Source organism: Pelmatolapia mariae, linkage group LG4 (assembly GCF_036321145.2).
Source record: "Pelmatolapia mariae isolate MD_Pm_ZW linkage group LG4, Pm_UMD_F_2, whole genome shotgun sequence".
NCBI lineage: Eukaryota > Metazoa > Chordata > Actinopteri > Cichliformes > Cichlidae > Pelmatolapia > Pelmatolapia mariae.
This window is the reverse complement of record NC_086230.1, coordinates 24651485-24670251: the sequence shown is the minus strand read 5'-3', so window position 1 is coordinate 24670251 and position 18767 is coordinate 24651485. Positions and strand designations below refer to the sequence as shown.

The window sequence follows — 18767 nt, the reverse complement described above, 5'->3', positions numbered from 1 at the left end:
TGTGGGAGAGATGCAGGTGCTCCAACCCACGGCTGCTTCTGACAGCTCATCTTTCATTCTGCTTCATGACATATCCTAAAGTAGCCTGTAGCTTGTACTTTTAAAGAATCAATGTCGGAGTGATAAGAAACATATCAAATGACACTAACTTCTTGACGCTCACTATGTTAATTTACTCTGATGTTACGTAGTGTAATTGCAAACATTTGCAAGAGGACTGCTTTTTTTCAACTTGGAATTTTGACTTAAAGTTATAATAAACCTGCAGTTTGCTACTCATCCTGGTGCTGTAAGATGACCTGCTGAAAAAATTATGCTTAGATTACTTTTAAAGTAGCAGAGTTTTATTGTTGTGATCAAACAGAAGGTAAATCAGTATCAGATAGCTTACCAACTGTCTCTGTCTCATTTTACTGTCATTTCCCCTCAGGGAAAGTCTGGTTTGAGCCTGTGTCAGGCCAGACATCCAGCATGTTCTGAAGTCTAGACCGATTTCGTGGAAATATTTTGTCTTTGAGATCATAGCTGCTTGAATTTTCCGCTCACCTCTACAATGGACCAGATGGAGCGGTATGAAAATTGAACCATGTCTCAAATTTCTCCTTGAAGCCTCTGCTCACAGCAATTACTGGGAAGTTATTTGACGACTGGCCGTGTCATTTTATGCCCTAAATGATAACAGAATGGCTTGCTCAGGCAAAACGGCCAGGTCATCCCCTTTTCTTGCCTTCTTCCTGGTCTGCTGACTTATTCATTTTGTCAGCCATGGCTGGGCTCCCCTTCCCAAACAGTCACATTGGGTGAATGATATGAGCTCCTCTGTGTGGGGTGTACAGTGAAGTGATAATCAGAAGAGACAGCTTTCTGAGCCCCATCCAAAACACGTCAGCCATCCTCAGCTCACCTGCTATTGCCTAATTCGTGCTTGTTTGTGCCCTATATTTATGTGGCAACACTGACCCCTTGTGGTAGCCAGTGGAATTGTAAACAAGAGCCGTCAACATACAGCAGGTGATGGCCGCTGCCTGTCGTTGTTATTGAGCAACACGGAATTTGATGGCAGGTAGCTGTCACCTTATGAAAATTCTTCAAGGAGATATGAGGGTGAATGTGGCAGCACTGTTTAGAGTCACACTTTTCCATGTCTAACAGAGGTTTTAGTGAGAAAGGTAAAATGTAATGTGCGTGACAGCACACGCACGCATTCACACGTGACCGCGCGCACATATACATACATGCTTTCACCTGTTTCTTAAAAATGTTATTCTAATAGAGCCCACGAGCATTTTAAAAATATACTTTTGTATATTTTTAAAATATACAAGAGTATATTTTAAAAATCATTATTCATTATTAAATTAATAATATAACAGTTTGCTTCTTTTATTTTTTCTAACAAACCAGTTATATCTGTATTTATCTCTGGATTATAATGTGCATATACAGGTCTCTAATGTAATTATATTTTTTAGAGTTGAGTATTTTTGATTAGTTTAATTTTATTTCAGAAGGTTTTGCTCACATATGGAGGTTGAGGGAAGCAATATTTTACAAATTCCCTTACTGTTTGCTTCCTTGAACACATCATCTGTAAAGCATGCAGTATTGGTCATATTCACAGGGTGGCAGCAAAGATTTAAGCATAGATACAGACATCTCTGAGTCTTTATTCCGTAATCAAATGAGCTAATCTTCTCAGGTTTCTCAAAGAAAAGCTGGTAACAAAGAAAGATGCCTGAGCGAAAAGGAAATTTAGGATGATGCTTAATATAGATATAGATATAGAGATCAAACATTCAATGTGCAGATGTGGCAACTAGCAGAAGTAAAATATATTTCACTTTGATTCGAAGAAAAAATCTATTTATTTGTTTTGTTCTTATTTTGTTTTTTGCTTGGTTTTTTTGTTTGTTTTCTTTATGTTTTGTTTTTTTGTGGCTCCAATTTGTGCAGTTTGGCTGCTGAATAAGAGTTCAATAATGCATTATGCAATAGCAAGATAGCACAGAAAATGCTGAGAAAGTAAAAACACACACATTACTCTACACTTCCAAGGATGTTTTGACAGATTGCTGTTCCTAGCCCCTACTCAACAATTTCCATCATCAGAAAGACTGGCATCATGCCAATCTAAAGTAAAAACAAACTCTTAACCCCTCCTGTGAATGAAAATAAGGCAATACAGCTTCAGTTTTTCCACTATGTCATACTCAAAATTCAAACGTGCTTTCACAAAACATAAAAGGACATACACAGATAAAAGTAGTTATAATTTGTCTTTTTTTAAAATCACAGACACATTTTTGCATCAAGCTCAAGCTCTGAACTTTCTATTTTCAGATCTCAAAATAGACCAAATTGTATCATTTAGGTCAGTTCAAAGAAAACTGTTATTTCCATCAGCTGTAATTTATATTTGGCAGCATGGCTCTCTTCTGGAACCAGCAGAATGAGAAATGTGGCATTAGGTATGTCAGATATGCCATACAAGTTGGAGCTGTGGTGGTGGGTGGGCTGCAGAGCGGCCTGCAAATGCATAGTAATGGTGAGAAGGCTAAAGCAACCTAAAGACCATGTCCTTTCTGAGATTTGCCAATTAGATGAGTAGAAGGGTATCAACTGAGCCTTCAGCTGGTGTAGGCTGACACAGGTCTATGGCTGAGCTGGATTTAATGGCCTGCCTGAACTATTGCTATGCTCAATTAAATAAAATGACCAGAGTTTTGATATAACCATCTACAGTCAGCAGCCATAAAGTACTCTGTACTAGTTATGTACTGCTCCAGCAATTAAACAGAGCCCCAGACATTGTCATATAATGTTCTCAGAAGTAATAGTCCAAATAGGTCAAACTAGCCATAAAATAGTGTAGTCCTGTAAGGTTATTGTGATGGCTGCTGTGGTGTGCAGACAGGTACAACTGAAATAGATTTGATATACATAACCTCAAACAGAGAAATCATTCATCATTCATTCTAAAGAACATATTTTTTAGATGAAAAATTATGACTGAATAAAAATGCATCAAGTTTCACATAGGAGGAGTTTTCTTAGCCCTCTATTTTCTACTTTCTGAGTCTAGCAGTGTACACAATTATGTATTCTTCAGTTTGATTTTTTTTTAGTGCCAGTAACAAAACCACATTGATTCTGTGCCTGCTAATTGTGCTGGTTAACAATATTGAAGGAGGCTCATCCAAGATCCAGCCTCATATCTTTTCTCCGACTTTTGACTTTTGCACATTTATCTTGCTTTTTGAAGCATCACTCAATCAAAGTCCGCTGCTGATAAGTGGTGCTTTAGCTGTTGCTGTATAGATCATGTTTCCACTGAGCTCTTTAAAATTCTTTTCACAGACTATGGGTCATATGCCATCTTTTGTGACTAGATGGACTAAATAAATGATGGCAATAATGGGTGATGAGGACAATCTGTTATACTTCAAAGAATTCCAGCCTCTGCCAATCAACTGTCTAATCACAAAGTCTGTTGGCGGAACAAGCTTTTATTAAATATTAGCCAGAGAGGAAGTCAGCCATTTAACCTGTATTAATTTAATCCTTTTTGATTAATTTTCACTGCCATTCCATTCCATATAATTTTGACTCGAATAATTGGCTAGCATAATTTTCTGCATAACTCTGCTGTGCCATTGTCTGCAGTTTTTTGTCCCTCCCTTTTGTTCTTCTTCACTGTAAATTGTATATAGCCTCTAAGAACCCTCAGTGTCTCCCTTTTGTTTCTCTTTGCTTTTTGGGCAATGAGAAAAGATGCACATGATGTTTTACTCTTGTTCTGGCAATACATACATTACTGTGGAGGGATGCATGTTGCAAAGCTTTGCAGCACAGTTACACAAACAGGGCCTTGTGTTGTTATTATAAACATCTAAAAAAAGGCCATTCTGCTCTTGCCTGTGGGTGTGGATATAAAGGGCATTTTTAATCAGTTCAAATGGTGAAGCTGCCCACCAACTACAGAAATGGAAACACTTGTGCACACCCATGGGTGGCAGTAGAGCGCTACAAAGCCCAGAGGCTATAGGGACAAGCTTTGGGTGAGACTACAATACTAGGGAAGAGAAAGCACCAAGCACAAGCAACATTGTCACCCAGTACAAATACACAGCCAGCTACAGATTCACAGCTAAAACACAGAACCAAATTACACCTCAGCTAATTACACAGACCTCTGTCATCATGATGCAGAACTGTTATGACTGAAGTAGCAAGGCTTCGCAGAAATAAAGCCCCCGCCTGAGCTCTGAACGATAGCGGAGTCATCTGGCTCTAAGAATACTGGCTATTTTTCTGAGTCATAATTCATTAATTAGCTGATGGACACGGAGGCCCACTTCCTTCTAAATGTATCAAGATCAAAATCAGCTTAAACAAAGTGTGACCTCATTACCATGGCAACTATTTAAATCCCGTAAATAGGTTGTACCCCAAGGTTCAGGCCAACAGACACACTGGTATTTGCAACATGGAATGATTAATCTATTAATGGCTCCTGCAGGCCTATGATTAAGGAAATTCATCTGGTGTTTTACATTTTACAGTAGTGACAGAGACCATGCGAGGACTGTATACACGATTCAAGACTTGCAGGCATAAAGTACAGAGGACACGCCCTTTTCTGAAGAATATGGTCAATAATTCAAGTAGTGAACAATCACCAGAAATAAAGTAGGGCATTTGTTGCACTCTGACCGCAGAGATGATTGACGATGATGAGTATGAATAATGACAGGATATATGATGCTTGCATACAGACCTTGCATGGGAGTCTGTTAATCTTGAACTTGCATCAGGGTAACTTTTAAGCTTAATTAATCTGAAGACAATTAGCTAACCTTAGGTACATACTGCCCGTGAGAGCTACAGTACAGCCCATTTGTTATGTTCCTCCTACGTTTCGATTTAAGTGTGGGTGTGTTCACATATGCATGCCGACTTTTGTCTGTGTATGTCAAGGCTTTTTCACATTTGTGTCCACTTCCATGAGCAACAGCACTTTTTCTCCACTGAGCTGTGAATTTTTCTGCATTACCCTTTCATGGTGCTTGCGTGACAGTCCTGGTTAAGCCGTGCCATGCGGGTTACAGTACATAAAACAAAACCAAGGAACATGACAGCATTATCGACCAAGCGTCGGGCTAAAAGCGTTTAGCTAAAATAAAGGTCATAAACAGGTGAGAATTTGTTCTTCTCACCTGTGCTGTAGGAATATGTAGTAACGAAAATTAATTTGGTAAGTGTGTCTGCATGGCTATATTGACACCAACACAATACCTTACTGCTGAGCTTATTTACTGTCTTTACAATATAGCCCATAAATGCCATCTAATCAAGTCACAATGAAAGCAAGAAGATCCATCCACAGACAAAGCAAGACTGAAGATTGAATACACATATCAGGCTCCTGAACCTTTAATATTCTTGCCTGAGCTCACAGAATGGTCAAACTTACAGTAAGATTTCAAGAACTATTGTGCAGAGAGTGAGTAAAACATTTAAATCCAAGCCAACCTCGCAGACAATATTTCTCCAGCACACATGACATGAAAAAAAAAAATCTTGTATAATATACCGGGTAGCTTTCTGAATATACTGCTAGAACATGCATTCAAATTTATTCACAGAAGAACTGATTGCTCCTGATTGCTCCCTTGATTACAATCCTAACTGTCTATGGGGGTTTATACAGTATTATTTGTAGGATACGATAAACTGTATGTGGTTGAATCTTAGATAGCTCAATCAGGCACAAGCAGGGTGCCACATTTTGCTTCGGGCTTGGTAAAAGAAAAGCCTTGATCAAACCAATACACAAGGACTACATGTGGCAATCAGCAGCAATGCATTCTGCAGCCCAGCATGGCTCTATGTTCTGCTCCTTCTCGTGCCATCATCACCAGCTGAATGTGACTCAGTGCAGCCCTTCCTGAGGCTTGATACGCCCAGTTAAATTGCCCCCCTCCCCCCCAGACACACACACAGAGCCACTACACATATGTAGATGCGTGCAGACATGCATTGACACTTACAGATACTGTAATACTGTAGTCATTTTCTGGATATGTGACCTGTTTACCAATGTCCCACACACCAGACCAACAGCAGAGCCCATGCCACATATTGACCTTTTCTCCCAGCTAATCATTGATTCTCTGTGTAACATAGCGAAAGCTATTACTGTAAATGGAGTAATTACTGACAGCAATTTGGAAGTCTTCTTCACAACAGAAAGGTAACAAAAGCTCAAAGAAATCCTCCTAATTGAGACAGGCCCCCCATAGCTACCTGCCTCTTCAAAACAGCCTTTACTGAACTTACAATATGATTTTTTTCATCCAGATTTTAACTTGTCTTATTCTGAATGTTAGAAACCCTCAGATATTGAACCACTTTAAGACATCTCAGTTGATAAAATACATGTAATTGACATAACATTTACAAATCTCTATATACAATTTTGCTGTTTAGTCTTAAGAGCATTTTCAAATCTGCTTTAGCATGCAGCATAAGCACTATTCCACCATCTTATCACTTTACTTTCAAACTGCTTTGTTTCATTAATGTTCTGTTCATGTTTGTTTGCAGTAGAGCTGGTAGCTATTCTTAGATAGCATGTATCTAGTACCTTGTTAGATGACCAAAGAGACAGCCAGTGGACAAAGTGGCTGTGTTTGGTCTTTGTCTGAGTCATTGTTTACAAATGTCACCAAGTCACAAAGTGAAGGTATCACAGTGATTAGCTAAGCACCGTGGTAGGTTACACAAGAGGAAAGTAAGCCAAAGATAACTCTGGAAACAGACAAAAAGGTTATAAAGGAAACTGTGATGCTAATGAGAGGCAGAGAGAAAGACAGCAAGACAAATTAAAAAGGAGGGAGAAGGGTGTAAGATGTATTTTGAAGCTCCCTGAGGTGATGAATTTACATCTTTGTCGGTTTTCTGCCATGTCTGCAACAGTGAAACTAACAGGACCAGAGAGGAGTGGTGAGGTCTTGCCAATTGCACTTTGGTTTGCTGAGAGATTGCAGCAGTCAGATACTAAAAAAAAAGAAAAGAAAAAAACATGCTTGACATAGACAAGGAGCAAACAATGACCAGAACCTAACAGCTATGTACCGTATATTAGTAATTAAGGGACAGAACCAGCCTGCAGTCTTGTGTCCAACCTCTTTGTCAGAGCTCACATTGAAGCCTCCATTTGTATCCTCTGTCTTCAGGTCATTAATGCTCACAGAAGCTGTAACATTTAATTAGGGAGACATTATTAGTACAACACAGGCCCAGTGTGCAGCAGAGAGAAATCCCCAAACAGCCCCTAACTGAATATTACATTTACAGCCACATGGAATTATGAGGGTAAAGGTTAGCAGAAACTTGTAGATAAACAAATTAGCTTGTCACTTTATACTTTTTTGAGTTGGGAAGAAAAAGCCTGAAAAAAAAAAGGCTTATTAGAATAAATAAACAGTCCTGTAATAGCCTGTGTTCTTCCTTTGCCTTCCTCCAACTCCCTGCCGATTTCAGCCATATACTATAATCTGCAGTGTCTGTGCTGCACATCAAAATGAGGAGCCACTGATCCATTCAGTGATTACACAAACAAACAGACAGGAAAATATCAGCAAACTGCAGTACGGTGCAAAAATGAGAAGTTTGTACAAATATTATAAAGCAGTAATATTGTGTGGAGTTAGTCAAGTGTGAGATGAGAAGATTGGGTGAGTTAAGTGAGTGGGAAGGTGATAGTGGGAGGAGGGTGGATAGGCCCTAATGGTAAAGAGTAGTTATAAAGTCTTCTGCTATACCACATAGGACATTAGTCTGGATCTCTCAGCAACAGATGTAATGTTTAGCAGTACAAAGCTGTAAACTAATAATTGTAGTAGCATTTGCTATGTTACTGTCTCTAGTCAGTTCCTCTTCAAACATATGAATTACACTGCAGGATTTATGTGAGTTTGTCTGTGTGCTAAACAAAGACAAGCAGCTTTGTGGATTTGTCTGCAGAAATTCTGTTGATGCAAGATGTTGTGCAGCCTGCGTTTCACAATGAAGACACTGCAAGATCTGCAGTGCTTAATAATGACACTCGTGAGCGAATGTCTGCGTTCAGATAGGATAAGAGAAAGGTCATTCTTTGCACTAATATTCCATGCAGCACCAAGCACCACCTTTCTTTGCTAATCGATAACATAATTACTTTCATTGGTGGTCTTTAGGACATGGCAGTCTCCTACTCCATTGCTCGATCCTCATTGGACAAACCATTGTTGACTTTTAGCTGATTGCCATGAGTAAAATGCATTCAAAATAAGATCTACCCTTTAAACAAAGGAGTTTCTAATAACAGGGAAAAGAATTCTGGTGATATTTTTTCTCCTCATAGATTAAATCATTCATTTAAATTTTAATGACACCCATGCAAGGACCCACCTCTGAACAACAACTGAGTGTTTGTGTCATTTTGAAAAGGAAAGACTTATGAATAAAGATGGCCCTTCCGAGATGCAGTCAATAATAATTACATTTTCTAATTTCCTTGATCATTTCCATTTATAAGCAGTTACCAAAATCCAAATCCTTTATGCTTAGATTTTTTTTCCTCATTTTAAATGACCTTTAAATTCATCAAACTATGTATGGGCACAAATCGGTTAGTTTTACTTTGAAAGGAGTCCCACAGTTCACACGTAATGCCCTCCTTCTGGGCTGTTTGGAAAAGATTAACCCTGATTTTAAGTATGGCAGCTGCAGATATTGATCCTGACACGCCAAGTAGAAAAATGTGGATGACATGTGAGATGTATTCTGCTGTGAAGATACTTGCACCAGCTCATTGCAAGCTGTTACTCTCACTGAGAAGAGTAAGAGATGAGAGCTGGGCCGAGAGGGCCAGTAGCCTGAGGCACTAAGGCGTAAAGAGAGAGACCTCTCCTGAATACCTATTCATCACATCACCATTAGTGTGGCTAAAGCACTCAGCTCTGCTGCTCATACCATATAACAAGAAATACTGCATTAGATCCCATTTCATAGTTTGACATGACTATCACTGCTGCCTGATACACAGCAGTACTTCAACCTGCTTGCTTTTCTCACCTTGTTATGCAACGAGATACAGACATAGTTATCATGCAGCTCATCTACACACACACACATGCACACACACAAACTCAAAAGTAGACAAACAAGTGCGGACTCTAATCATCATGAGAGCAGGTTTTTATCAGAGCATGGCGCCTTTTTTTCCCTCCTCCAACAAAAATGCCACTCTACATCATATTCTTGTCGCATCTTGTCTGTCAACACTCATCCTTCCATCCTGCTGCTTCCTGTGCCTCTCCCTCCCAAGCGACAGGATGCACATGTCATTGTTTTGTCATGGTCATGGCCGTATTGATTAAGCGATGTGAAGCTAATTAAAGACAATCTGCAAAAGAGTGTCGTTGCCAGTGAGGGGAATAAAATCACAATGACAAAGTGGTAGGCCTCTAATTATTATTCTCCTTCTCGTTCAAGATGCGAGAGATAAAAACCCTGCAGACACAGTCGTAAGGCTCCCTCTGACTATTTCTCCTTCTGTCCCTGTTCACAATCTGAGTTTTCATTTTCAGTAACTCTACTCTGTCTTTCACTGTCTTTCAGTTTCTCTCTCTCTCTTTCTATCACACACTCACTTACCAGCCATGCTGCCCTGCTCAGCTACTCCACTGGGCACTAATTCAAACTCAGTTCACATCCTTTCACTTTGTACTGATACTGCCCACCAACCCTGATCAACACAGCAGCTTTAGTTCACAGCATCTGTCTACAGTGTGTGTGCCTGTGTGGCAAAAACATATGCATGCACACTATATGGTCTCGGTTATAGTGGATTAGCTTTTGGAACTACACTTTTTCCTACACACACACACACACACACACACTCACACACAGAGTAGCTTTAATATAATTTAGATGCAATATGCATACGCATTTCCAAGAGTATTGCTAAGGGACAAGAGGGGGGAAAGGATGCTTTCTTTTCAGTACTTGAAGTACATTTTGTCCTTTTTGCAGGATGTCTTTGTGTGTCTGAGACTGCCATTATTTTTTTTTAAAGAAAAAGATGAAAACATTTTTGTTCGAAGTTAACAATCACAAATATATCAGATGCCGGATCCGACTCACTAACTTAAGAAAAGTTGCTTTGCTCTAACAGGCTTATCTAAACCTAAGCTTTCTAATCTATGTTAAATGGCTGCAAAAAGCCCAGTGTTACATCAGTTTCCTACAGCATTATGTTATCCATGACACTACTTATTTCAGGACATTCAGCAGTGTCATGAAATAAAGCAATGTCCTGTGCATATCATAGTTGTTGGTTAATATATATTCATGTTTTGGTTTTTAGCTGCATCATGGTCTCTACTTCCAGATGTTGCATTCACATCCAGTACTGCGCACTAATGTGTCCATGTATGTTTTATAGAGTTGGAGAAATCCTGGGGGTTTAGGCTCAGCTATCATAATGTAATGCAAGCTGGAGTTCCTTCCACTGGATCATCTTGTTATCGCCCCCTCTCCTGCATGTAGTGTCTTTATCAAAGGACCTTTCTACCTTGCTCACCGTGGGGCTGCAAAGAGCAGCATTGCTAGCCTGCTTGATATGCAGCAGTGTCTGGTCGCTGCTGGGCTCCCACGCCTCCCTGACTGGAGCCTTTAAGCCCTGGCGCAGTCAGAGAAAGTGAGTCTCCCTCATCAATGGCCCTACTGAGTGGCTGTGACAGTGCCACGTGGAAAACACATCGATTAAATGGTTCCTCCTGCCTTCTACTTCCTCCTCTACTGTGCTGCATAGCTCTCATCCTTCATTACCCAAAATGATCACCCTGCAATTGAGTTAGCTTTCAACATGGGAGGCAATGCTGTCACAGTCACACATGGCGGCGAGCAGACGATTTGATGGAACAAAGGTAGCAGGGATCATGAGAAGTAGAAGCAGGAAGAGACAAAAAACAGAAGAGATGAAAGGGAAATGAGAGAGAAGACGAAGGATAGCACAGTTTGAGCAGTTCAACCAACATTTACTCTGTCACTTGTTTATCACCCCTCATTTAGTGTCAGTTACTGCTACAGCTCTCTGCTTCATACGATGAATGTCAGCAATTAACTAGGACGTTCAAAAGGAAAACAAAATCCACGACTGAGAATCTGACGTGAAAACCAACCGCTTTTAAAAGAAACAAGTTTGTATGTTGCCTAGCCATATGAGTGAGCAGGTAGAGGCACAATCTGTGACTGGTATTTTTGAATGCACAACACTCCTTGATGTGTTTCTTCCGATAAAAGTGAAGAGATGTAAAGAGCAACTTAAGTAGCAGCTTGCCCAATCTGCTCAGTCTTATGAAAGCTTTTGTATCAGAGCGGGAAGAGGAGCTCTAGGCGCAACAGCCATATTTATATTCCAATCTTCTACACAGAAACCCACATTGCCAGGCTCATAAAAGATTCATCGAGCAGGGGAAAGCAAGGTCGTACAGAGAGCTGGTCAGGAGGTGCCTACTGCAATGCAAAAAAATAAATAAATTTTTACAAAAAGAGCCGATTGGCACACACAAACCCACACTCACGTACACCCCAAAACACTGGGTCACTCCCATAGTGACTGTTACTAGGGCTACATGTGTTGTTATCCTTATTACAGGCAGCTGTGTGTTCAGCACTGACCAAATGATCAAGCACGTCTGTGCACTAATTGGCATCTGTCACTCAGACCATGCACTTCAGCAGCCTTAATAGCTTTAGCCACGTTTGTTTGAATCGATTCTGTGCATTGTCTGGCTCTTTGTCTACTGTGGATCCGATTGCTGACATGCTTGGAGCGCAAAGGCGAGAGAGAAAAGGAGACAAAGACAATGTGTATTTGAGTGTGCGTAGAGGTGCATGTGTGTCTGTGCTGGGTGTTGTCAGAGAAATGTCACTCTTGCTTAGAGTCACAGACATAAACCTCTGGGAGTCCTGCACCCTCGAGCACACTCACACAGAAGGAAAGAGAGAAAGTGGGGTAGAGAATGCGATATAGGGATGATATTCATCCCACCAGTCAAGCCGATGCTTCTATACTCTGTCGACAGGAAGCATACAAATAACATCCTATGCATTATATTAGCAGCCAGAATGTTTTGAGAAATTATTTATGCATGAGTCAAACATTGTAAATTCTGTAGAAGAGAAATCAGGAGTCAAGGAGGGGGACGTAATTTCAAAATATGATACATGCAATGCTATTTTTTAGGTCTCTTGTATGATTTTTTTTTTTAATCACCCAGTTATTGTTGGCTAAATGTCAGGTTAACCAACCATTTATGTAGAAATGACAAAGCTAAGCTTTCTAATAGTGATTGCAATCTGTCCTCCAGTCAGACAGCTTGGTCCATGTGAATCCTAATGGTCGTTATACGACAGCAGGCTGCTGGATTTTCAACACGACAGAAAACAGCAATAGAGGTCATTTAGGGCCCACACATGCCTTGAGCATATGTAGTGGACAGTTTGTGACTCGGAATGAGTAAGCAGTCATTTAAAGTGAAACTAAACTGTAATGTTCTATTTGATGCTGGCAAGCCCCTTTTCAAGTAATATTTAAATGTCTGCCAAGTGTGTTGAAGGTTTTACAAAACATATTTTTTGGTTTGGCAATTGCAAAAGCAAACAAAACAAACACATAACCTATGTAAGAATGTTATTCCATATGAAGAGGTATGGCCAAGCTTGTGCTAGCTCTACCTCTGGAGGCAATCATGACAGGGAGGCAGTATTAGTCTTAGAGTCAGGCCACTGACCTCACACGCTTCTCTACTCAGCAGTGCACCCGTTAACCAATTACCATGCAGACCACTGCCTGCCTGTGAGGCTCATCCAAAGCACCGCAGTAGTAAAATCAGCTACCCGTTTCACTTTGTCATTGAGACACACCTCAAATAAACTCCCCAGCATCATCAGAACCTAAGTCACCCAGGAATCAGTTGTGAACAAAATGATGAAGAGCAGGTAAATCATCATTAAGAACACAAAAAGCACGTTAACCTTCCTCTATCTGCCCCTGCACAGTACTACTTGATCTAAATATAACCGGCACCATTCACAGCTGTCTCAACTTTCAACTTTAATTTTGCAACTCACTTGCTCATAGTGGGGTCGTCTGATTGCTGTGTTTTTTATTGTAGGGTCTTTGCCTTACAATATAAACTGAGTTGAACTGAATTTAAGTTTTTTAAAAAAAAGTCTTACAGCAAAAAAAATTGCTAACCTCTTCAAGTCCTGATTTCCGTTCTTAGTCGTGAATCCATACAGTGTCGGTGCTTGTGAAGATTATTTGTCCCTGCAAATGCGCTCACACACACATAAAAACGCCTCTGATGATGAAGCAGCAGGCTACATAAAAGCACATCAAACATTAAGATGAGGGAGTGAACAGTGGACAGCACAAAGGCTCGATAGCTCTCAGTGCATCAGCCCCTTCTTAAGCAGTATCTCTTTTATAAAACAAATCTCTCACACAATGTGGTATCATTATCGTGCACTAATTCAAGCCCTACCCTAATCAGTCATGACACAAGCACATACTATTCAATCTCTCCAAGCAGCAGTGAATCAGATATAACGCAACCTCATTATCTGTGGCTGATTGTGAAGCAGCACCTTTGTATATTGATGGGGAGCGCATGAAAGTGGATGCACAGAGGCTAATATAACCCTGCCTGCTCACTTACTCACCCACATCATGCTAAACATGATTGCTTCTGACTCACAGGCAACACAGGTATTAGTTCACATAGCTAATTATGTGGTGTTTTATTCAAGAAACAGATGACATTTACAGAAAACTTACATATTGTTGCCATGTAACACAAAATATGTCTTTAAAACCACGTTTTTTAGCAGTGAGTCAATTGACTCATCAGTTATGTGTGAGCTACACCCATACTATGTAATGCTCTTGGCGTATGAAGATATATCTTTGTTGCTGCTTGACCTTCTAATTACATAGGCTTGTGTGGTCATGCAGTGTTAATAATTCATTCAAGCTCTGGAGCTGTCTAGTCCAGCAAGGTGATTTTATCAGCTGTGTCTTTGCCTCTCGCTGGCAGATTTACACCCATGCTCCTGCAGCTTTTCATTTGTTTAATTCTCTAGGTGGAGGTTATGATGCGGCTTGGCAGAGCACACTCTGTCCAGCATGCTACTTAGTGTCCTTCTTCCTGGAAAACATAGATTCACATCTCTATTCTTAGAACATTATCCAGCTACACGTCTGTTTTCTCAACATTTGTATAAACCTTTACCTAGTGGGTTCTCTGATAATAATGGCAGTGGGAGAATTTCTATAAAGAAATATTTCTGACATACAATTTTTCTTTCTTAGATTTCTGTGTAATAGGCTTTTGGTGTGGAGACGAGGATGAAGATTTAACATGGCTCGATCACGTTCGTGTCTAGGGAAGGGTTTTTATTATGATCATGCAGCTTTGCTCTCATTCAGCTGGCACCAGGCAAAGCCATTTTTTTCCAAAGGGTCAATGCCAGGGTGGTGGACTATTTAAAGCTGTCTCATGTGGACATTCGCCAACCAAGCTTTTTGTCCTGTCTGACTCTGAATGAACAAAGGTCTGTCCTTGTTGTCCTCACATGTAGAAGCACTGTAAACAGCTTTACGTTAGGTCAGCTTACAGCATTATCGTTACTGTTTTTTGCACTTGTGTTACTAAAAGCATCTAGTTTCTCTGACACTTATGCTGCATCGCTAAACTACTGTATAATTAGCTGAATGTAAATAAACTTAATGTTTGTGCCAAATGATGTTTTAAACAGCAGCCTGATTTACAAGTGCTTGTTCTGTTACACTGCTCGCCTTTCAGCTATAAATTGGCCCTGGCTGGGCAAGTTCCTCCTACAATCATCACACCAAACTAGAATGAGGAAACACAATTTAACAAGGTCTTACAGGGTAGTATTTTCAAATTGGTTGTTTATCATGATCACTGGCGAGAGAAGGGATCAAGAAAATTACTGAAGAATCTAGCCAATTGCTTACACAGGCTCCTGTCTCCCTCTTTGAGAACAACAAGGATTTCTCCCCCAATGCACTTTGTGTCTCAACAGCAAAACACCAAAGCAAGTGTTCATTTCCATAAGTCTCAACCATACTATTATCGGCAGGCTTCAAGGTGAGGAATCTTAAACCAATAACGGCATTCCTCTGGCACTGACTCACTCCTCTGGGATAGAAGCGTTTGTATTTATTTATTTATTTATCAATTTATTTATTTTCCTTGCCCCGCAAACCCTAAGAGAGAAAGTACATGAACCAATCACTACACCTTAAACAGTAATTGTGCCGCTCTAGAAAATGAAACAAATAAATCATTTGTTTAATTGGAACAAAATACACATTACATCCCCATCAGGCCCCTTGCATGCTTTTTAAAAGAGCTTGATTGTCGAGCAGGAATATAGTATTCTTCTCAAGTCTTTGATTGTAACATTAAAGTTATATCTATTGATGAAGAAGTCACCTTATTATTCATCTTTACTTCAATTCAATAATTCATTATTTTTAATTTATTACATTAGAGTAATTTTCCAAGCTGCAATACATTACACTCCCTATCTTGTTAATGATGGAACAAACAAAGTATACAATACATGCAGTATCACATATTGATGTATGGTAAATCCTAGCACTTGATTGAGTGTACCTGTATTCTGTCATGCGTCACTTGGTGTGCACATTATAGCAAGACATCTGTGCCAAGGTCAAACAGGTGCCCATTTATATCAGTGGCACTAAGGACCCCTGGGCTTTATGGGCACTTAACAAACACACGCAGTGAACGAACAAGTGCATCTGTCTCATTAAAGCTGTCTAAATATTTCATAAAAGCTTGTGTTGAAACTGTGACTGAAGCTGACTGTGGATATGAGCTCTGCTGGTAGGGAGTGTTATCCCCGTTGCAGTACATATGCAAGAATTCATCAATACTTTATGTTTGCAATGCAATCTTAAGAAGATGGGTGGTGTCATATTTTCTTTCAAACCTTTCAATATTTAATGTAAACACTTACAACAAATTGTCCCCCAAAGGCAGCTACTATATAAACCCACTGAAGAAGAGGTTGAGATATGAAACTGTATCATCAGTTACGTTGTCAGGATCACATTTGCAAGTGTTTACCATTTATTGAAGTGCATCTGTGATGCTGTGTGAGTATTTGTTGAACAGAGAAAGTTGTGCAATTTACAAATTTCCTCCGATTTTGGACAAATTTTTTGGTTTGGATTAGAATATATCAGTTTTTACTCCATAATTAAGCATCAGGGAAGTTTAATCATGCTGGGGTTGTGCTTGAAAATAAATGAGAGTTTTGCACCTTGTTACCACTCTAGGAGTTACACACAGTTCTCCTCTAATACCATCTGTGCTGTACTTTCTTTATTTTAAATCTACCAAACAGGTGTATGGCACATCTACTCATCTCCTATAGATTGAAAACGCACAACAGCTTTCACTCCTTTTACAGGTCAGTTTTAATTGTTTACTCGGCTGGTAAACATAAATGAGTGATGTATGTGACCACACATGGCTAATGCAAATGCAATACGAAATATTAGTGAATCTGAACAGTTCCAACAATATACTGCATCTTACAATGATAATCGACAGCTAAATGGAGTAACAGGCTGTGCTCATATTTGTGATGAAAAGTCCATTAGTTTAACAGTATACATTTACTGCAAATACCTAAAGAGCCATTCTGAAAAAGAAATGCAGTCGAAGACAATGTAATAGAGAGATGATGCAATTCTATTATCCATGAGTGACGGCCATATTATTCACTGTTATTTTTCATACCATTTTAACGTCGAGTATTTCACTGACCTTGTAAATGCACATATATTCCGTTTCATTTGATCTTTGGTGTTATATCTGCAAGACCCTGAGGCCTCTAGATGGCCTTTGACAAATGATGATACTCACCTCCAACGTATAAGGAGGCGCTGTCTTCGGTGCTAAATTGACTCAGACTGCCAGTTTTAACTGAAGGAGCGACACAGCGCTGTCCACGGTCCTGAATATAGCTTGGCTCGTTACTAAAGGTATAAACGGCGCTGACCTACAAGGACCATTGGCTAGTTTGTGTGATCCTAGTAAATGTGGAGAATTGTAGCTGGCTCCTCTGTAGACGTTACACTTTCTAATCCATCTGAGTTATGCTCATCACTGCACGTATGTTGACCAGCTGAACCCTGCAAGTTCAAATGCTCTTGCCTTGGCCGAAAGCTTTTCTGGGTCAAATGATTTACCGTCCTTCACTTTAATTTATAACTGTCACATCAAAGCTCGTCATTTTTCCAAACGGGCACGGCTTTTCTCGAGTGTCATACACGAGAGCACGCCACACAAGCAGGCACACATCCCCAGAAACTACAACCATTTGTTGGCGCTGGTTTGGTACAGTATAGTAATTACTCATATTTTGCATTCACGGCCACAAATCACACTTCGTTGCGTGACGCTTAAACAGCGCAATATCTGATTCTCGGTGAGCCCCGGGACCCCTCTGTCACGGATGTAGAGGTTGATAGGAAGATCTGTAAACAACGACCTCCAGGGCATCAAAAGCATCAGAGCGCCGACAAATCAATTAATATACTGTCAAAGGAAGACGGTACTTTATGTATTCTTACCATTCCCATAAGGCAGTGACTATAAATTGCATGACGATATTCTTTTTTTTATGTGTAAGGGCTCTAGTTTACGTGGATATGCCATCGACTGTTACAGCCCTTCTTATTGTTATGCTTGAACTTTCTCCCTATGTTTCAGTAGCATGATAGAATGCATACTGAACTGCGATATTTTCGGATTAATAGGTCTTCGCAGTCATTTAACATATTTTACCTTATTTGAAATTGCGATGCTGTTCCAATCAAAGCGTTGGTTCAGAGGTATAATGTCAATTTGGAGATTCGTAAATAGGTCCTTCAGGAACTTTTGAGCAATGCTTATTCATCGCATGCATGCGTCCTTACCTCACCGGGCATGACAGCTAACATCACAAGTAGGAACATGGCACTGAAGAGATGCATTCTTGTCGAAATGTTCGCGTCCCAGCCGACACCGGTTCCGGCAGCTGTTCCTCCGTGTTTTTTTAATCGTTACTGGGGCGGTTTCTTCACATACAGAGGGATTCCTTCAATGCTGTATCGGCTGTGCGCCACCAGCCTCATCACCGGGACGCAAGGCAGCCCTATGTGGTTCGGTAAAGCGACCAGTCGCGTGTCTTTTGTGGAGCATAGACAGTTTTGCGGGAAGCGAACGCTGAACCTCCTATCTCTGAGAAGGAGAGAAAGGAGGGGAGAGAGAGAAAGAGAGAGAGCGAAATAGAGCGCAAACTCCTGAGATGCTGTAATGAGTCAAAGTGAACAGACAGCGGTCCCCTCCGTCCTGCAAAATAACTGCGACTGAGCGCCAGGAGCTTGGGGGGTGGGGGGCCAGAGGTTGGAAGGTGACTGCTGTGCTTGCAAGGTGCCGACACTAGGAGCAGCACGTCTACGTGCCAGAAGTCCGGAGAACGAAGTACCACTCTTTGATGCAGCCGAGGTTGGCTGTGCATCTCTGTGTGTGTGTGTGTGTGTGTGTGTGTGTGTGTGTGTGTGTGTGTGTGTGTGCGTGCGTGCGTGCGTGCGTGCGTGCGTGCGT

General features: G+C 40.5%; 1 protein-coding gene across 1 annotated transcript in view; it reads right to left on the bottom strand.

The window, feature by feature from the left end:
* olfm2a (olfactomedin 2a) overlaps window positions 1-18499 on the bottom strand; it is a 41736-nt gene extending 23237 nt beyond the window's left edge. The window contains exon 1 of the mRNA XM_063470714.1: window positions 18098-18499. Within this exon, the coding sequence (XP_063326784.1) occupies window positions 18098-18154 (57 nt within the window). The 5' untranslated portion in view covers window positions 18155-18499. The remainder of the gene's footprint in view (window positions 1-18097) is intronic.
* Window positions 18500-18767: the final 268 nt, after the last annotated feature.